The 18,585-nt window shown below is 53.8% G+C and overlaps 3 protein-coding genes across 3 annotated transcripts; 2 read left to right on the forward strand and 1 right to left on the reverse strand.

Moving 5' to 3' along the window:
* Positions 1-4,040: 4,040 nt before the first annotated feature.
* On the reverse strand, positions 4,041-5,259 carry TRIREDRAFT_79237 (uncharacterized protein; the record flags this gene model as incomplete). The annotated part of the gene is made up of 2 exons (XM_006966554.1): positions 4,041-4,254; positions 4,310-5,259. The coding sequence occupies 2 exons, from the start codon at positions 5,257-5,259 to the stop codon at positions 4,041-4,043; spliced, it is 1,164 nt and encodes a 387-aa protein (XP_006966616.1).
* Positions 5,260-5,771: 512 nt separating this feature from the next.
* Positions 5,772-7,407, forward strand: TRIREDRAFT_79238 (uncharacterized protein). Its single transcript, XM_006966469.1, has 7 exons — positions 5,772-5,963; positions 6,014-6,089; positions 6,156-6,621; positions 6,677-6,708; positions 6,769-6,842; positions 6,900-6,970; positions 7,026-7,407. The coding sequence occupies exons 1-7, from the start codon at positions 5,881-5,883 to the stop codon at positions 7,124-7,126; spliced, it is 903 nt and encodes a 300-aa protein (XP_006966531.1). The 5' UTR covers positions 5,772-5,880; the 3' UTR covers positions 7,127-7,407.
* Positions 7,408-15,631: 8,224 nt separating this feature from the next.
* Positions 15,632-18,571, forward strand: TRIREDRAFT_122526 (uncharacterized protein; the record flags this gene model as incomplete). Its single annotated transcript, XM_006966470.1, has 5 exons — positions 15,632-16,541; positions 16,599-16,794; positions 17,590-17,660; positions 17,816-17,824; positions 18,523-18,571. Coding segments are annotated over exons 1-5 (1,182 nt in total), but the record flags the coding sequence as incomplete, so codon positions are not given.
* Between the last annotated feature and the right edge of the window lie 14 nt (positions 18,572-18,585).

The following is an 18,585-nucleotide window of genomic DNA, read 5'->3' on the forward strand; positions in this document are numbered from 1 at the left end:
GACACAAGGTGACAAGAGTATGAAATCAGGGAATAACATGGGAAAAGAAGACGGGACTCTGCTGTGTCCGGAGCTAGGCCGAAAGAGAGCAACGGAGGAAACGCCTCTTCGGCTACGTCACCGAGCCGGACTTCGCTTTTATTAATCCTCCCCCAGTATTATGTAGTATTACTGCTACTCGTCAAGGAAGAATCCGTCATTGTGGGAAAATCCATCGATATCAGCAGCCTGGAGCAGCAAATGAAAATGAGGCTCATGACCAGAGATGGTCCAGGCTAGGGAATCTTCCGGGTGGCCATTTTTTCAATCCTGAGATGGTGGGCTGCATCACGATGGATTGGGGGGGGGGAGGGAGGGAGAGAGAGAGAGAACCTGGATGGAAGAGCTGGAGAAGAATGAGCGTTGTATCATGGGAACTCGATGTAAATCCGATGGGTTCATGATGCGATCGCCTTTTACCCCGAACGGACATTGCGCTTGTGTGTGTGTGTGTGTTTTTGCAGGGTTCAGTTCGCTGCGGAATTGGCCAGGCCGAGCCGTGTCTAAGTCAGACACAAAGAAAGGCCAATGCAGTTCTCGATGGTCTTGTCTCTCTCACGTCTGAGCCCCGTATGAGCGGCTTCTTGATGCCAATTTATCAATGCTTTATATCTGCGCTCTTTTCTTGCGTATCGAATAATAACGTCTCCTTTATTTCGGCATGGCAAATAGACCAATTGCGACCTTCTTTTCAGCTTTCAGCTTGTTGCAATGTCTCAGCGAATCGAATGCACACCCCCCCCCCAATCTGCCCCCTTCCCACCCCTTTTGGGTCCCAGGCACACACCCCTTCGCATCATGATTGATCGTCGATCGTGGCTTCTCATTGACACCCCCTGCATTTCCTCTTGTGCCCGTTCTCCGGCACGGCTTCAAGAAGCGCTCCGTCGGGCGGTGTTTGCCGCAACTTCGACAGCGCGAAGGAGGGGGGGGAAGGGGGACGGGCGCCTCTCCTCAACAAGGCAAACATACTTGCTAGCAGTACTGCTAGTAGTGGCTCACTTACATGGACATTCGACCATACCTAGACTGCATACTACTACCACCAATAATACGGTGCAAGACCATGGACCATGTCACGCAGCCCCCTTGGAAAGAAGCCGAAGCCAGTGGAGCGGCCTTTCTTGCATCTCCACCATCACCGACCCTCGATCTGGTTTCCGTGCGTGTTGGTGTTCTTCCTGCTTCTCCTAGGGCTGGGAGGAAGCAGAGAAGCTGACTGGTCAATTGGGATCCCAACGAGCCCCTCGGAGTCTCCGCGGAAATCCTCTTGGGGTGTTCTCGCGTGACCTTTTTCATATCAGCCATTCATGGGCCCATCATGCAAATCCGTTATATTCTCATATTATACTACCTCCCACATTGCTGTCGTATCGCCCTATGACTGTACGAGTTAGGCACCGTTGCGCTTAGAGACATAACCCGCGGGGATTTTTGGTGATGGGCTCGCTCAGGAGGTTAGACGATGGGATTCCTGTCGCCTTGGTTTCTTTTTTTTTTTTCCTGCGAAACCAAATCCCCTTTTCGGTCTTGTCGCTCAGTCTATGACTCTGACTTCCAAACTCCTCCTGCATGGCAGGACATAGTCCCAACTCATCTCCTATCTCCGCCATCGTTTAAAAGCTTCTGTAGCTTTTGCCGTTCCGGCACCGACATCCGTTTGAAGGCATTCAGGATGCAGTCTTTGCTCTCTCTCATGGTTCGATTATGTCTAGATAGCGTATACTAAAACTGCAGCCTCGAAGCCCGGGGTGGATCTGATGCAGAATTGACCTTCTTTTGTCTGTTCCCACGGTTTCAATTGCCGATGCCACCCTTGGGTCCGCGTAGGGCTTTCGTCTAAGACAAAAGAGCATGGAACCCTGTTCACGATGCTAACAAACCGGCTTACACCAAATCCAGCTCCTACGCAAAACGCCGAGTCATGCACGAGGGCTTCCAGAAAACAAATCAAGAAAAGACGAAATATCTCCGTAGGCGGCAAATGCCTCTCTCTCTCTCTCTCTCTCTCTCTCTCTCTCTCTCTGCCCAGTTAGAAAAAGAGCGATGCGGATCTCCGAGACCGGGGGCAGTTGAAAGCCGTGCCGCTCCCGAACCGAATCGTTGGACGGTCTTTTGGCGCCGGATCCGCCGACCTACCTCTTACGCCCGGGTTATGAAATGCGGGATGCAGCTTGACGTAACATGCCTCGTTTCTACTTTAATCGAGATCACAGGATCAAAGCAATGCGTTTTTTTTCTTTCTTTCTCTTCTTGTTCTTACTGCTTGCTTGTTGAGGACGTTACATGTTGTTGAATGTGAGTTCAAAGTCGGCTTCAAGTCGGTTGTAAACGCGGCCTCTCTCTCTCTCTATATGCCAATGCGAGTCATGGTGTAAGCCAAGGCTTGTTGTTCGAGACCAGAGACGAGGTTCGATGTTGGATGAAGGTTTTGTCTGTGTTGTCATGTTTGGGTGTGCGTGCATCAGGGGTACGTTTGACTCTGGGTGAGTGATGGCTTGCAGCTACGAACCTTGAAATCATTTATTTAATAATTTATCGCCTTTATTTGGGTCAAAGTTGCGCTGTGTTCGAGAAAGTTGCATGTTGCTTCCACGAGGCTCTCGCCCGAAATCTCAGCCTTCCACCCCCTACGCCACGAAGCAGCCAGGCGAAGATGTTCCGGGATGCCATTCTATTACTCGAGACGACATGATTGTGCCCCTCGATCGAACCCCCCCCCCAATGATGCTGGCAGCCTTATAAGGCACCAAAACACAACCTCTCAAGGTTCTCACGTTCGGTGCGATTTCGGTGCTGTGCCTTGTCTTTAAGAACAAGCGTTCAGCCTTGCGCGGCTGTATCCTGTCCCATTGGTGGAATGGGGCATGTTAAGGTAGCCTTTCCTGCAAGCCATCCGAGGTGGCGGCGGCAGCCATCTTGGGGAAGAAAAGAGGGCATTGTACATACAGCTCTCAGGACGAACAATTGCTCAAAGTGATCACAAGGTTTCGAGGGGGCGCGCGGGGGGGCAGCTTTGACAAAGGGGGGGGATGGAAATGTCTGGATCAGGAATTGGCTAGAAGCACAGAAGACAACTTTGGGCGATGCGGCGTCAGCCCGTGGCATGTGAAGAAACTGTCTGACGACTGGTGATTGGAACGCATCAGACGTGTCATCGACTTTGACCAACTTGGACTTCTTCATCCTACACGTTCTGGGCATAGCCACCACTGGCGTTTGCGCCAGATGCTCGTCTCGAGATGGCTTGCTCAACAATATCGATAACCTTTCCTCCGTTGCAGTTTGACAGCTCTCGAGCCAGTCCCTGTTTTGGTAAGAGACACTTCTCAGTACAACCACCGACAGCAGAATGATGATTGAGATGGGGGAAAAAGAGCTGCAATGGATCTTGAGTGGCGCTCTCATAAGGCTCTCGTTACACTTCTTCTTCCTCACTCCTCGGTGTTTCTTTGTTTCGTCCTCCTCATCCTTTCCTCTTTTTGTTATCGTAACTGGATATCCCTCAATTCCTTCCTCTTCCTTCCTCTTCCTCTTCTTTCGTACCAGTCTTCTCCTCGTCCTTTATCCGGACCTTTCTCGTTTCTGTTTTCCTCATCTCATAAATGCCCGAGTCTGACCTTTCCACTTACTGACTCCCCAACAGATCTTCTTCTATTCTGTGGACTCAACAAAAGCTTCTCGCATATTGCTTTGCACAGCATCGGGTGGTCGAGCGGAGTATGTCTCTTGTCAGTGGCAGCTGAGAGCGCAATTTCGTTTCCGGTGACTTTCACTGTGATTATCGATGCACTACCAAACTCATGAGGCATGTCAACTGCAGTTGAACTATCGACATACCAGCTCAGCTCGAAGACAGAGGTTATGCTTAAGACTAAACAATGTTCAGCAGGGCGGCAGCAGCAGTCCGAACACCTCAGTTGGTCACCCTGAAAAAGACAGATACGTTCAAAGTGAAGAGCTCTCCGGCAACTCACCGACAGCGGCCTCGTCTCAAACCATCACACATCCGTATAGGCAATCATTGGTGGATTCTCCAACTCACAGACGGCCCATGCCCACGCCGCGCTTGAGTAATAGTTGAACAGAAGCGCCATGCCATGTCCATAGTCCGCCGGCAAGAACACGTCAGGGTCGACGCTCTTGGCCTTTTCCACTGCTTCTACTGTCGCAAGAGAAAGGAAATGTTCTCTGCGCGATCCACGTGGTAGATTTCTGCTGACGTGTCAACATAGCTCCAACCTCCCCCGTATGACAACGGTCGACGTACAGAGCGTTTCCAAAGATACCGTGACACAGACTCGGTTCCTTCCTGAGCTGCCCCTGCCTCCAGATGGCTTCTTGCCCTCGAGCTATCGCAGCATCGATTTCGTCGTGAAGCTCGGGAAAGCAAGGGCGCATGGCATGAAGGGAATATAGAAACCCAGGGGCACCGTGGCACCACTGTACCAGACTTGGATGGCGGGACTCGTCGATTTCCCTGGCTATGGGCCAGTTGCCGTCTCTTTGGAGGCTGAGCAGCGCCCGAAGTTTGGGCACCAGCTTCGGGGCCAAGGCAGGGGTCGTGAGGGCGAGCTGCGTCACGATGCCAATGTCACCATGGCCAGCACCGAGGTACTTCTTCTTGTGGAACGTCCACCCGCCCTCGTCTCCGTCGATACTGTCGGCCAGGATCTTCTCGGCTACCTGCGCAATTGGGCCCTCGAGAATGGCGGCACAGTCTGGGAGTTGATGACGCATCAGGCGCATGAAGTAGAGCGTGCCAGCTCTCCCCTGCCATATCTCTGATTCGAAAGGATCCTTTTCTCCATCCGCATAGGGACCGACGACTGTTGGAATGTTGGACAAGAAGACTTGTACATCGTTTGCGTCCTGGCTGATGCAGGCCTTGAGTGCCTCGTACGCCAGCTTTTCGCAACTTAGCCCGACCCTCGTGCTGAGGGCCAGTTCCCCGCGATCTGCCTCCAGGTATCTCTTGGCCCAGTGCAGCAGATGGTGATCCGCCACCTGGACGTCCGGATACAGGTTAGCGAGGCGGAAGAACAGGTAGGCGATGCTGGTCGGCCCTCGAATGAAGCCGCCATGTTGCGCCGGATCGAGGTAGGCGGGCTGAGGAGGCGTCGTCTTGAGAATGTGCGCCAGGGACGACTTCATTAGCTGGAGGGGCTCGCGGCCCAGCGCCTGCAGCGGCAGGTCGTTTGGTATGTACTTGGGCGCCATGGCGGATGGGATCTGAGCGGCGAATCTTGCTTCGATCTGAATATATCGTTGGTGGGTATTGTTGCGGTGCCTTGTGGAATGCGATGTGGAAGCATCTACCTAGAATTGAGGCTATCTGCTACCCTGGACAGAGGCGGAGGAGGACGGGTTTAGCATGATGCAGCTAGATCCTCGAGGCTTCATGGCGGCCCCTCGGTTTCTCCGTTTGGGGTGCTTGTTCAATCTGGTGTCTTTTGGACGTGCCGTCTGTGAATCACTGAAGATGCAGTAGGTAAGGTATGTAGAAGTTCTGGCGGAAGACACGTATCATCAACTACCTTATGTCAATCTGCGGTCAGAATAAGATCGCAGCTATGAGCAGATCGCGGTTTCCTTGTAAGAGGTCGCCCCACCCGCACATGCCAATGACGACATCATTTCGCGCATCGTCGCTTCCAGCTAAAAAGCTCCCCGCGTCACCACCTCGAAGCTTCAACCAGCATCTCGTCACCTTTGCAGCTTGAGCTTCCTGGAAGTCTTTATCCTTTCGTACCTACAACCAGCACAGCATTCCATTGCATCTCCAGCTTTCGACTCAGCCCGGATTCAGCATTTTCTACTCTACAGCATCTCTGGCCTCCAATGGCTGAATCATCAGAGAAGGACTCGTCCCTGCTGCGGAATCGCGTCGTCGATTCCATCAGCAGGAGGGCCGAGAATGTCATGTGAGAGGTGTCCAGGTCTCAATATGCGCCAGGTGGCTGACAAGGACCAGCAAGCACGACTATGACAAAGCCAAGGTCATGGCCTCTGATGCCGTCCAGAGCCAGGCATATCTCTATCCCATCAAGGTGTGCCTACGTGATATTAAACCGCCATGAGCTTCACAGCATTTCGGCCTAACACCAGCATGGCAGGGAATCTTCTACTTCCTCAACCATCGGAGCTTGTGGAAGCCGCTGCTTGACCGTGTCCTTCCCTATGGCATCCTCAGTGTCTCCGTAATTGGCACCATGTTTGCCGTTGCGTATCTGCCGCAGCTGGCTGTTCTCGTGCTCTTCAATGGCCCGTTGGCAGTCCTCTCCACAGTACTCCTCACGCTCAACGAAAGTGCCATGATCATCCACCTGATCTCCCGCAACTGGCTGCTCCAAGATGCACTCCTAGATACCTTTGATGGCACGCTGGTTGCGCGAAACGCAACCGCCGTCGTTCAGCAAGGCCGCGAGGTGCGCCCAGGAAGCGATCCGATCAAGAAGCTGGGCAAGGTATTCAAGAAGCGATTCGAGAGTATTAGTCTCACTTCAATGATCCGGAGTCTGATGTACCTGCCTTTGAACTTTATCCCTGTCGTGGGCACCCTTACTTTTATCTTCCTCAACGGTGGGTGTAGCCATATTTCGGGCTTGCGGAGGCGCTCTGCTAATGCCTCACACAGGTAAACAGAGAGGCAAGGTTGTGCATAATCGAGTATGTTGTTACCTCTCACGAATATCGCCAAAACGCGCTCGCTGTGCTAACTGCGTCAAGTACTTTCAACTCAAGAGCTGGTCCGAGCCACAGAAGACACAGTGGCTCAAGAGTCACAGTGGAGCTTATGCATCGTACGTTTTCCCCTGAACTGTGCTGAAGATCTCCCACTGACTGCATTGTCCCCTCAGCTTCGGCCTCGTCGCAACCCTTCTTGAGATGATTCCCGTGGTGTCCGTCTTCTTCTCTTACACAAATACCGGTATGTCCATGACATGGTGCTTAGATTTGCGCCGATACTAACCTGACTTTCTTAGTTGGTGCTGCCCTTTGGGCTGCTGATATCGAACATCAAAACAATGCCATGGTCAAAGAGACTGCCCCTAACCTGAGGCAGGCTGCTGAGAGCGCCGAGTGAACTTTCGGGCTCACCGTCAACCGGAGAGCGTTTTCTTTGTCAAACAGAATGCAAGAGCAGTCTTGTATCGTGATACAAGCAGCAGTCATTGCAATGTTTGCTGCCGGGATATCCACCGCTGCATCCATTGGGGCGACCGCCTACCGGACACGGCAGGATCGTCTACTTATGGATTTCCAACAAGCACTCGTACTCCGTGCAGGCGACTCGAGATGCTTGGAATCACAAACAGCCTGACGCAGCCCAACTGTTTACACTGGTGGAGGCGCCTCGCAAACTAGGGTCGTAGTATTAGCATAGGAATAGGAGCGGCCAGATTCTGGTGTCCCATGAGACACTTTCAGACGAGCAATATCGTTCAGGAACATACCTCAGCCAGGGCTGAGTGCTTCATTCGTGGCAAATTAGGCTCTCGGTCTCATACTGTCTTATCCTGTTGCGTGCTAACATCATGTCTTACTGGACGGACGCTCTTTTCGTCTCTGCTCTTAGGCTGCTCTCAAGCTTCCTTCGTATTCATAAAGCCGGGGTGTTTGCACAGCCAAGCCGTAGCGGTCCAAATTAAGTTGAAACAACGGAAAGGAATAGCTGGACAGGGGCAGAGCCATGGGAAAACGCATGGAAGAAGACGTGGAGCTCCCGGAACTCCCTGACTCCCTCCCGCCGCTCAACCTGCTTCTGGCGGATGTTACACTCGTCTACACCTGCAGCTAGGCTCTTGGAGTAACACGGGCTCATTGTTGTGAGGGGGGCACAAGACGCCCTGTCATTATGCGGCGAGGCGTGTGCGAGGATTCCTGGCGGGAAGGCAAACGATCGAGTCTAACGTGGTCCTCATCTGGCGAGATGGCGGTTGCATCGTTCGGCCTAGATGAGAGCTGATGACAGAAGGGAGAGCTACTTATTAGGGTGGCGACGGGGTTGTCTGTGTTGGAACCATTGTTATCAACGTGGGTTTCCGTTGTGTGACGATGGGGACCATTGCGGCGTCGATGATCCCGCGATATCCTCTTTTGTCTGTATCGAGGACGTGCTGGGTGGTAAGATGGGGTCTGTTTTTGATAACAGGGTTGCTCAGAATCTGTGTATGACCTCGATGAACGCGACGAGCTGGTCAGACCTGGATGGTTACCGATGAAGACGGTGGGGGACCTTCACAACATTCACTGCTTCGTCGCATCTGATACTAACATGTCCTCATATCTAGACTTGATCAGTCGGGGGGACGACGATCACGATGGCTTCCTGGAGAGGCATCCACATGCCTATCTCAACACCTCATCGTTTCATATCGAATCACTGGGACGTTATCGGATGCTCTCTCGCCAACTCCCTCCCCGGTCGCTCACACCAAGTCATCGGCACGGGTCCGCTGCCCTCGAGGACCGTCGCACAAGACCGGGTTTACCATGGTGCTTCTCTGCAGAAACAGGGACAGGCACGGAGCCATATCGCCAGATGCCCCGGATCTCAGTACCACTTACTTCCCATCTCGCACTTCTGCAGGATCTCACTGCGCGTTGCCGAAAGAGCTACACGAGCATACGAGGTCTGTTTCTTTTCTCGTGGCGAATCGGAAGGCGAGGGAGCGGCGGTAGTATCCGCGTGAAGCAGGGATTTGCCGTCGACAGAGCTCGCGAGCTCATCAACCTGATACTGCTGCTGTCTGCAATGCCGGATGTCCTGCACATGGGCTCAGTATGACTGAGACATGGGAAGCTGACGAGCCCCGTCGGAGAGAGACTCGGGATATCGTGCTTTCGTCTCCACCGCTTGTGGCCCCTGGGGCTACGTTGGTCGTATTTGCACAGCGCAGGCACGGTACATGGCTCTGGGGGGGCGGGAGTCTTGACGGGAGGGAGTATCCGGGAAGAAGAGGCTCAGCGCAGTTTGGTGTTGATGCCTATGGTTTTCTTAGCCAGGAGGCAAGAGGTGTGACCAGCTGGCGAGCCTTGCTTGACTTATGCCACCAGTGGAAGCATGTCTTGAGCGAGATAGATACCTCCTTACTTAGTTGGGGGGCGCCCACAGGTGTGAGCAGACGGACGGCACATCTTTACTTTTGCCAGCTGGCAGAGCGAGTGTCTCCTCCATTTATTGGCCGGCTCTGTGCTTGACACCCCTTCTCCTTTCCCTCCCCTTCTAACGTGCTCTCTTCACTTGTCACCTGCTGGAGGCCAAGTTGCCAGCTGTCAGGCACTTTGCTCGCGTTGTTTCTTTTCTCCCCTTCTCATAGCGCGTCAGCTACGCGTTCTTCTTCTTTCTTCTTCTCTTCTTTCTTCACTTTGTCACTTCGAAGAAGTCTCAACTTTCTTCACTTTTCACATCCCTTCGTTCATTACTTTCTATTGTCCCCCTCCTTCACTGCGGCACTTCACTCTGCATCTGCATTTCCTACATTGTCTTGTTCATCTACAATAGCATCGAGCCTCTCCATTCTGCCTATTGTCCATTGATTCGCAGGGGAAAAGGGTGAGTTCTCAATGAATGCCTTGCGGATGGCCGGCCTATTGTCTCTGACTGTGTGAATAGCTCCTGTGTCCCCCAACCCCACGATGAGAGCATCTATCGTGTCTGCTGGCCTCGTGCCGGTGATGGCGATGCTTCTCGGCAGCATCTCCGCAACAGTGGCCCAGCTTGGCGACGTGAAACATCGCGAAGATCATGACGCTGGCCACTTCAAGGTCTTGGGCCCCCGGGCGGCGAACTATGGCGAGCCTAGCGACTATGGTTACTATCCTCCTCCTCCTTATGGAGAAGAGACCTCAACACTTTCGACTACTTCTACTACCTCCAAGACTAAACCTTGTGAGTGTCCTCTTCCTTGGTCCCTCATTCTGAAGGCTTGAGCTAATGGTTACATAGACCCTCTCCCTGGTGAATCCTCCTCGAGCGCTGCTTCTCATCAGACGACCAAGACCAAGACGCAGACTGTTTCGACCACCTTGTCGGGACACCATGGTCATTCCTCCCCAGTCGGCTCCAAGACAACTTCCACAGAGGTGTCATCTACCCCTGCGGGAACAGTGATTTCAACCTCCTCTTCTGAAGACCATCGCTCGTCGACGGAGACTGAAGCGTCATCCAGCAAGGAGTCTTCTGCCAGTCAGACTGTTCAGACCATCACGGTGTCGCTGTCCTCTACCACGTTTGTCACTGCACAGACTGTGCCTGTGGAGTCTAGTCATGGCGGCTATTCCTTCACCTCGACTGAGGAGACATTGGCTTCGAGTATATCGTCGGGTACCTCGAGCGCGTCATCAGGAACCTCAAGCACGTCGGAAAGCTCAGGCACGTCGACCAAGTCTTTGACGGAAGAAGAGTCTGGTACTGTTCGGCCTGTAACCACCTCTTCTATCTCTACGCCTTCTACTTCTGCTTTTTCACGTTCTGAGTCGGTTCAGCCCACAGTTGCGTTGTCGACGACGGGGTTCCCCAACTCGACGCTTTCTTCTTCGGAGCCTTCAAGCACTTCTAGTCAGTTCAGTCAGAATGGAACTGTTTTCGCCACGGTAACGCTTACGACAATTGGATCAACGGCGGCAACTCCATCCTCGCTCTCATCAACTGAAAGCTCATCGTCCTCCCAGAGTGAGAATGGGACTATCATCTCGACTGTGACATTGACATCAATTGGAACAACGGTGACGACTTCACCATCGATCCAATCAACAGCGAGCTCAACGTCCATCCAGCAGAGTGAGAACGGGACAGTCACGTCGACAGTGACACTGATCTCGATTGGGACAACGGTGACGAGACCAGCATCCGGAGCTTCCACTCAATCATCGTCCCTGGGCTGGAACGCGACTTCTTCTACAGCACCATCCTCTTCTGTCTCAGAGACTACAGTGTCCAGTTTCCCATCAGGCACTCCGACAAACGTGACGCTGACCCTGACATCTGCGGTTACTTCGCCTGCCGGTACCACAGCATCGGCCCAGAGTGTCACAAGCGTCGTGAATGGAACTGTCATTGTGACCACCATCTCTGAGGCACAGACAGGTACCACCTCGTCAACGGCCTTGTCCAACAGCTCGTCCTCTCTCATTAGCGGCTGGTCCTCCTCGAGCGGCCCATCAGTTGCTACTTCGACATACCGGTTCACCAACTCGTCTGTGGCCACCGTCACCGTTGGGCCGTCGAGTGCAGGTGGTACAGGATCTCCCTCGACTGGGGTTACCAACGGGACACTGTCGTTCACAATGACTCTGTCAGGTACCGTGTCACCGTCGGCATCTACTGCTGAATCTAGCACCTCTGCTCTACCGGCTACTGGTAATCAGACCTCCGTTACGGCGAGTACCAATGCTGGTACCACGATTGTTCCGTCAAACGTGACAGCCATCTCGACTGCCACCTCGATCTCGTCCAGCTCGTCTGTGGAAGTATCGGTTACATCTGTGCCCAAGATCTCCTCAACATCGCGAGCCAGTAACGGCACTGGTGTCTCTGTCTCTACCGTCACCATCTCGACGATACAGACGAATGGCTCTGTGGTGTTCACCACGTCCCCGATTCCAAGTGGTACTGGCCACTCCTCTCAGACGCTGTCTGGCGAGATCCGCTCGTCAACATTGACGTTGAGCAGACCCCTATCGTGGGCGAACACAACCTCTACTGCGGCTGCGACAACATCAGAGGCGGGTCCATTGTTCACAGTCTCTACTGTCTCCTTGACGCTGAATCACACCACCATTGTTCAGACGCTTACCGGCACAGCGCCCTCTAGCCCATCTACCAGCCTTTCCAGCTCCAATGCGACTGTGACATCTTTAAATGCCACGTCCACCACGGGATCTCAGTTGCCCTGGACTACTACTGCTACCGGCCAAACAATCGTGAGCACCATTACTGTGTCGGGCTCAGGCTCGAGCAACTCTACCGCGTCCTCCCAGCCAGCGGGAACTGTTGTCGTCATCACTTCTACTACCGGAGCGGCGTCAACTGGTAGCAGCTCTAGCTTTTCTACTGGAGTCTCGCAGGCCACTCACAACGGAACGACGCTGACGGTGACGAGGAGCCAGCTGCCGCCGTTCAGCAATACTACCTCCGGGTCATGGTCATCATTGTCGGCACCATCCGGCCAAGTCGTGACTTCGACGATCTGGAACACCGCTCCAACCGGTTCGCAGTCGTACACCTCGAGCCATTCGGCGTCTTACTGGAACACGAGCCGAACAGGGACCCAGGGACCATCCCGTCCGCCGGTCACTGAATTCAACACGACCTGGCTCTCCTGGACCGGCGTGCCCACGCAGACACCAGGTGCCAGCAGCCCTCCTTTCCCCACGACTCGCAATGCCACCAAGACTCTGTCGGGCACAGTCATCAGTCCCAGTGGCTCGGGCACAGCAGCTCCAACTGTGGTCACCGTCACTCTCAGCCCTCTGCCAGCGACCAACACCACTTCTGGCCCAGTTTCGGGACCGAGCACCAGCGTCGGTGCTGGAAGCCTGACTTGGTCCTTTACCAACTCCTTCAATTTGTCCACGATATGGTTCACGACTGGCGCTCCATCGGGCACTTCGCCGTCCATTTCTGTCATTACTGTCACTCAGCCGGGCACTGGCTCACCATCGGGCACCGGCTCGGTTTCTCTTAGCACTGGGGGCGTCAGCAGTCTTCAGTCCAACTCGTCAACTCGGTGGACGAGTCCAACACTGTCGGCGCCTTCGTCTTGGTCAAACACGACGTTCGCTTCTGCCTCTTCGACTTTGGCATCTGCAACGGCGTCGAGCTCCAGCAACGGCACACTTGGCCCAGTCATCATTTCCACCACCATTACCGGCAAAACGACTGTCTTCACCTCGGTGCTCACGACAGGATCAGGGAGTTCTTCGAGCAACTCCAGCTTGCCCGTCACTCAGGCAGGCAACGTCACAGTCACAACCGTCATCCATAACGGAACATCCCTGGTTCTGACCACCGGTTCGGCTCTGCCCTGGTCGACAACTTCAGTCTCTTCTGGAGCAGGCACGATCTCGTCACAGGCATCAGGTAGCGGACCCATCTGGACTAACAGCACACGCGCGACTCCGTCTCCAACCGCCGCGACTGCTTCAACCACCACAACGACTCAGCTGGTTACCGTCATTGTCTCCACGCTGACCGCCGGCCCTTCTGCCTCTGCTTCGGGCAATGTGACGGTGGTGGAGAGCACCATTACCAGGACACAGACCAGGTCGTCCGCACTTTCTGGTACCGCCATCTCATTGTCGTCTACATCAGAGGCACAGGCAACAGGCAATGAGACTCGGAGCGTTACAACCATTGTTCAGACGGTGCCTGTGCCGCCAACTACTGCCACACGCTGGATCAATACTACTGTCACGCCGACTGAGCAGCCTTCCGGTGCGACGGGCAGTGTGCTTGTGACGACGCTCTGGTTGAACAGTACTGCTGCTGCTTCTTCTGAAAAGTCTGGCAGTGTAGTTGTGACAACCCTGTTCTCAAACATGACCTCGACTGGTACTACGCCCAGTGCGTCGACAACTTACTCCAATAGTACTACTGGTGCTTCCGGCGAGACTGGTAGCATCGTCGTCACAAGTCTGTATCCGAACAGTACCGTGACTGCTCCTGCCAGCGAGACGGGAAGCGTCCTCGTCACAACCATCTTTCCCAATAGCACTACTGGTACGGGCAGTGTGTTTGCGACAACTCTGTATCCAAACAGCACCACTGCTACTCCTAGCGAGACGGGCAGTGTTGTTGTGACGACTCTGTACCCCAACAGCACCACTGGTGCTGCTAGTGAGTCTGGCAGTGCCGTTGTGACGACTCTGTATCTCAACAGCACGACAGCCACTCCTCCCTGCACTCACTCATGGTCATATCCATACCCCAACGTTACCGATACCACGACTACCTGCACTCGGTTCCCCAGTGGCAACACCACAATGACTCGCTGCTGGGCGCTGCCGTTGACGACGGCCCTCCCAGAGACGTCAGAATACCAGACTCGGTCGTTTTCGTCCACTTGCAACACGACGAGCACAACCAACGGCACATTGACCAGTGCCCAGAGCAGTAAGTCCAAGCCATCTAGCATCAGGTACCCCTTGAGTGAACAGAAGCTAACATGACGCTCCAGGTTCGAACCCCTATCCTCTTCCGACGACATTCGAGACCTCGACCACGTCCAAAGACAAGGAATCTGGCTCGCGCGGCTTTGCCTATCCCGTGCCCACGGTAGAAGTCCAGGAGGAAGAGTTGCCCAGCAATCCAAACTACCCCTGGGGCGCGGCCTCGCCGCTGCATCGTCACCACAACGTGACGGGGCTGGGCGACGGGCTGCTCGACTGGGGAAAGACGGCGGTGCACCGTCTCCGGACCCTGTTCGAGAAGCATGAGCCTATTGAAGGTGAGCACAGTGAAGAAGTTGGCGAAGACGAAAAGGAGTGACGGTGAAGCTGGGATAAGGGCGTGGTGTTGTCGAGCCCTCCTGTGCGAAGAGCATGTGCTCTTGTAATCCTGTTGGATTGAGAATGGGGAGTGAGGCTTGATATATGGGATGGATCGTTGAAACGATAATTTTTATTTGCTGCTACGGATAATTGTTGGACGGGTATGTTTTCAAAGGGGGATTTGGGACTTTACGGGGGATTCTCTTGTTATCACGGCCGTGCTGGTCCAAGATAATGTATCGGTAGTGGTAGTGATTGTGAGGACTTGGTCAATATCATGATGGTTTCGTGTTTAAAGGGCCTCGATCATGATATGATTCATTACAAGCAAGAAATTTCATAGGTACCTAATGCCTATACCATGACGTTGGAGCTTCATGATGGTCTTGAGAAACGGTTATCTTGATATGTTGCGTACCTGGACTTGGCAGGGCTTGTGTGTGACGTACACCAGCATATGTACATGTACATATACTTACACATGTGCCCGATCTAGGATCCAGCCGTTCCACCACAGCAGCTGCGAGATGACCTCGATTGCCTCTTCAGCAAATTAGACACGCATTATGCCTTTACATTGACTGCCTGATGTTTCATGCAACACAATCATATACCGTATCTACTAGGTAGGTATGTTTGTTAGTTGAATCAGGGGCTTTTGGCGGATAATACGGCGTCCTGAAGCTCTTGGCTGCTCCTCAAGCTGACGTAGGTCTCGTGTGCGCCTATACCCAATCGGGCAGCTTTGGTGGGCCGATGCCTCGGAGAGTCGGCCCCAGACTTGTCCGAGACGGCGACGTGCTCTGGCTTCTGGCCAATCACGAGCCTGGATCGTGCTCGATTGCCCAGATCCCGATGGCGCAACCTGGACGTTTGTCCACAGTGAGCATCCCTGTACACTGTACACTGTACATGCACAGCCATGGCGCCTGTTTGCCACTTCTGGGGACCTCTTGCACTTCTTTGTCTCCCAATAATACGCCAGAGGTTCTCCCTTCTCATCTTAGCCTTCTTTTTGCTTCTCCCACACCAACGAACGCCATATCGCAAGCCCATCTCGACTTTGAAAACAAACAAGTGTCGTATCATATTCTGGTTCTTCTTGCCATCCATTGATCTCTCGCATCGCACATCTCCCGAGTCGCCGCCATGATGCTCAAGCAGCTCGTCCTGGCGGCCGCCGCGGCTGCCTTTGTCATCGTCCCCGAGATATCCGAACAAGATGAGAGCATCTTCAAGGCGCTGCCCGTCGAGCCCGAGACGCTGCAGCTGCCGCCCGAAGCGCTGGGCCAGAGCCTCGACGTGCCCTGCAGGCAGTGCCGCGGCCGCGATGCGCACCTCAGGCTGGATTTCGCCGTCGAGGACGGCTCGCGGCTCATGGTCAACGGCTTCGAGCTGTATCCCCACGCCGACCCGTGGCGCGACGACCTGGTGGCCGAGGTGGTGCGGGCTGGCGGCGGCGGCGGCGGCGGCGTTGCCAACGAGCGCACGCTGGGCTACAGCCTGTCGGTGCTGCCGCGGGCCAAGGACGACGAGCAGCAGCTGGAGCTGGTGGACGTCAAGCTGCGGGTCATTGAGGTCGGCCACCGGTTCGTCGACGACATCCCCGTGGTCAAGGTTGGCCTGATCAAGGCGCCCGGCGGCGAGATTGTCATTGCCGACATGCAGCTCGTGCCCGTGCCCGAGATGCCCTGCAAGTCCATGTGGTGCCGCGCCAAGTCGGCGCTCAAGGGCTTCGGCGGCTGCCACAAGAAGATGGACCACCATCACAAGGGGCCTCACCCTCACCATGGCCCTGGCGCCATGGAGAAGGTAGAGGAGGAAGAGGGCGGCCACCACCCGCATCACCACCACGAGCACAAGCCGCACCGCCACCAGCGCCCTCACCACGCACCCGAGGAGGAGTGGAACTCTGAGCGCGACTGGCGCCAGCTTGTCCTGAGCGTTGCGTCGCACATTGTGCTCCCCGTCCTGATGGGCATCACTGCCGGTGTCGGTGTTGCATTGTACGTTTGTCCCCGTCTCCTCCCATAGTCCGTTTCTGTGCTAACCTCTTGCGATAGCTTTGCCATGTTCTTGTGCAGCGTCGTGTACCGTCTGAGCGTGCTCATCCGTGGTGGAGCGCCGCGCCGATCGTGGTGCCCTCACCACCGACGCAATGCCACTCGATTCCCTTCTGCCGAGGAGGAGAAGGTGGGCTTGATGGAGGCGGAGGAGGCTCATGATACGACTCCTGCGCCGGCAGCTTTCGAGGATGAGGTAGTGAAGAACTAAGGGGGGCGGCGACAAATGTCCTTTGCAAACTATTTACATTTCCTTGCGTTATCATTCATGAGTTGCTGGACGACAAATTGGCAGTGTATTATCAACGTCACTTTGAGCTATCTGACAAAAGAGCAAAAGATATATAAAAAAGATTGGCATAACATGCATGCATCTTGTTCATGGCATGTCCCTTGTTAAGGCAGGGGACGCAGAGTGATGACACGACGATGAGAGGAGGATCTCTGTACCGAGCCACTCTGTAGATCAGGGGACCTACCTACCTACCTTCTGAGGTAGACAATGATGCATCAGATTCGACCGAAACCTGCCCTATGCCATGATGTACAGCACATTTCAGATCCTCAACGCACTCAAGTCTCTGCCCGTCACTCCCTTCCTTTTTTTCTTATCCATCCGATCTCACGGCGCTCTTGGAGCCGCGTGGGTCCCCCCGGGGTCCGGGATGAGGATCCCCGTTGTGGGGAGTTGCAAGTTGAGCTTTTCGACGAGTCCACTGTGGGGGGGAGGAAGTTCATGTTGTTTAGAGCTACTACTACTAGGTACCTGTACTAATACTCTTACCGTACGACATGAGGGCACCTATTCTTTAATCATGTGGCAGGATATAGCTTGAAGCTGCCTGGTAGATGTAAAGGGAGTTTATTTGATGTTAATTCCGTCTATGTGATTTTGGTGATTTTAGGGATGTGAGATGGGCTTGGTGAGGGCTTGATTATGTTTTTGGGTCGAGCTGGGTCTGTGTCGGAGTTGTCTTTATTGGGTAAATAGTGTTGGGTCCCTGCTGCTGTGAGGTACTACACGTATGCCTACCTACTTACCTACCTACCTACCAAGGTAAGGTAGGTAGGTATGTAAGGCGGAGTAAACACGGAATTACACGGCGTTGAATTAGCAGGTCTGTTTTTTCCTTTTTCTTTTCTCTTTATGAACAGTAGTAATTTATCTGGGTAAAGAGCATATAGTTTTGCAAGGCGTTATACTTCTTGGTGTCTAGGCATTACAGGTGAGGTGAATACTATGAGGGTTGGTAAGCTGATGTTTCTTTTCCCGACGCTTCATCTTGCTGAATGAACCCTCCTCTCTACCTAAGAAAGGAGCATCATCAGTTGGGAAAAAACAAAAAAGAGCCGTCTTTATTATGTGATGTTATACATGCCATCACCTGCCGTCCCCAAAGAACCATGCAGCTTTTCCAGTAGTTTTTATCTAAAGCTAACTCGCCCGCAGCCCTCGTGACCGACGCCGTGTGTCCCCGTGGGCTATTTCCCCCCCAAAAAAAGGTGGAAAAGTCCATGACGTGGAATTGCTGGATTGGGGCAATGGACCTCACCGATAAATATGCGGGGAAATCGAGGAAACAGCAGCTCTAAGAACCTGTTGCCAGATTGTCATTTAGCAAAGCTACCTATTACCTAGTAGGTACTCATTGATTCGCTATCAAAATGGACCCTGTTGAGCCTCACGTCTCCCACCCTCCAAGATGTGAAGACAATCTCTCTGATGTATCGAGCTCTACTCCTTTAGTTAGGAATCCAGAACATCGAGCGCATCACCATGACGGCTTCCCGCCCCCCATGATTTTCCGGCTCTTTGTCCATCTGCGGGGGAGGAACGCGGCCCAGAACGACGTCGTGCTTCCCCAAGCTCACAGAGGCGCGGTTCCGCAACCGCATATTACCTACCAACTAATAAGGTATGTAGATTCTGGCTCCTCTGCCTGCTGCCCCTCACCCCTCAACCAGCTGCGGAGGTAAGCTTGCTTGC

The sequence above is a fragment of the Trichoderma reesei genome, assembly GCF_000167675.1.
Source record: "Trichoderma reesei QM6a unplaced genomic scaffold TRIREscaffold_13, whole genome shotgun sequence".
NCBI classification, from domain to species: domain Eukaryota; kingdom Fungi; phylum Ascomycota; class Sordariomycetes; order Hypocreales; family Hypocreaceae; genus Trichoderma; species Trichoderma reesei.

Excerpts from the sequence above, each read along its gene's own strand:
- TRIREDRAFT_79238 (XM_006966469.1), top strand. The coding sequence starts at position 5,881 with ATGGCTGAATCATCAGAGAAGGACTCGTCCCTGCTGCGGAATCGCGTC. Across the intron at positions 6,709-6,768 it reads GCAAGGTTGTGCATAATCGA|TACTTTCAACTCAAGAGCTG; the intron begins GTATGTTGTTAC and ends AACTGCGTCAAG. Across the intron at positions 6,843-6,899 it reads CACAGTGGAGCTTATGCATC|CTTCGGCCTCGTCGCAACCC; the intron begins GTACGTTTTCCC and ends TTGTCCCCTCAG.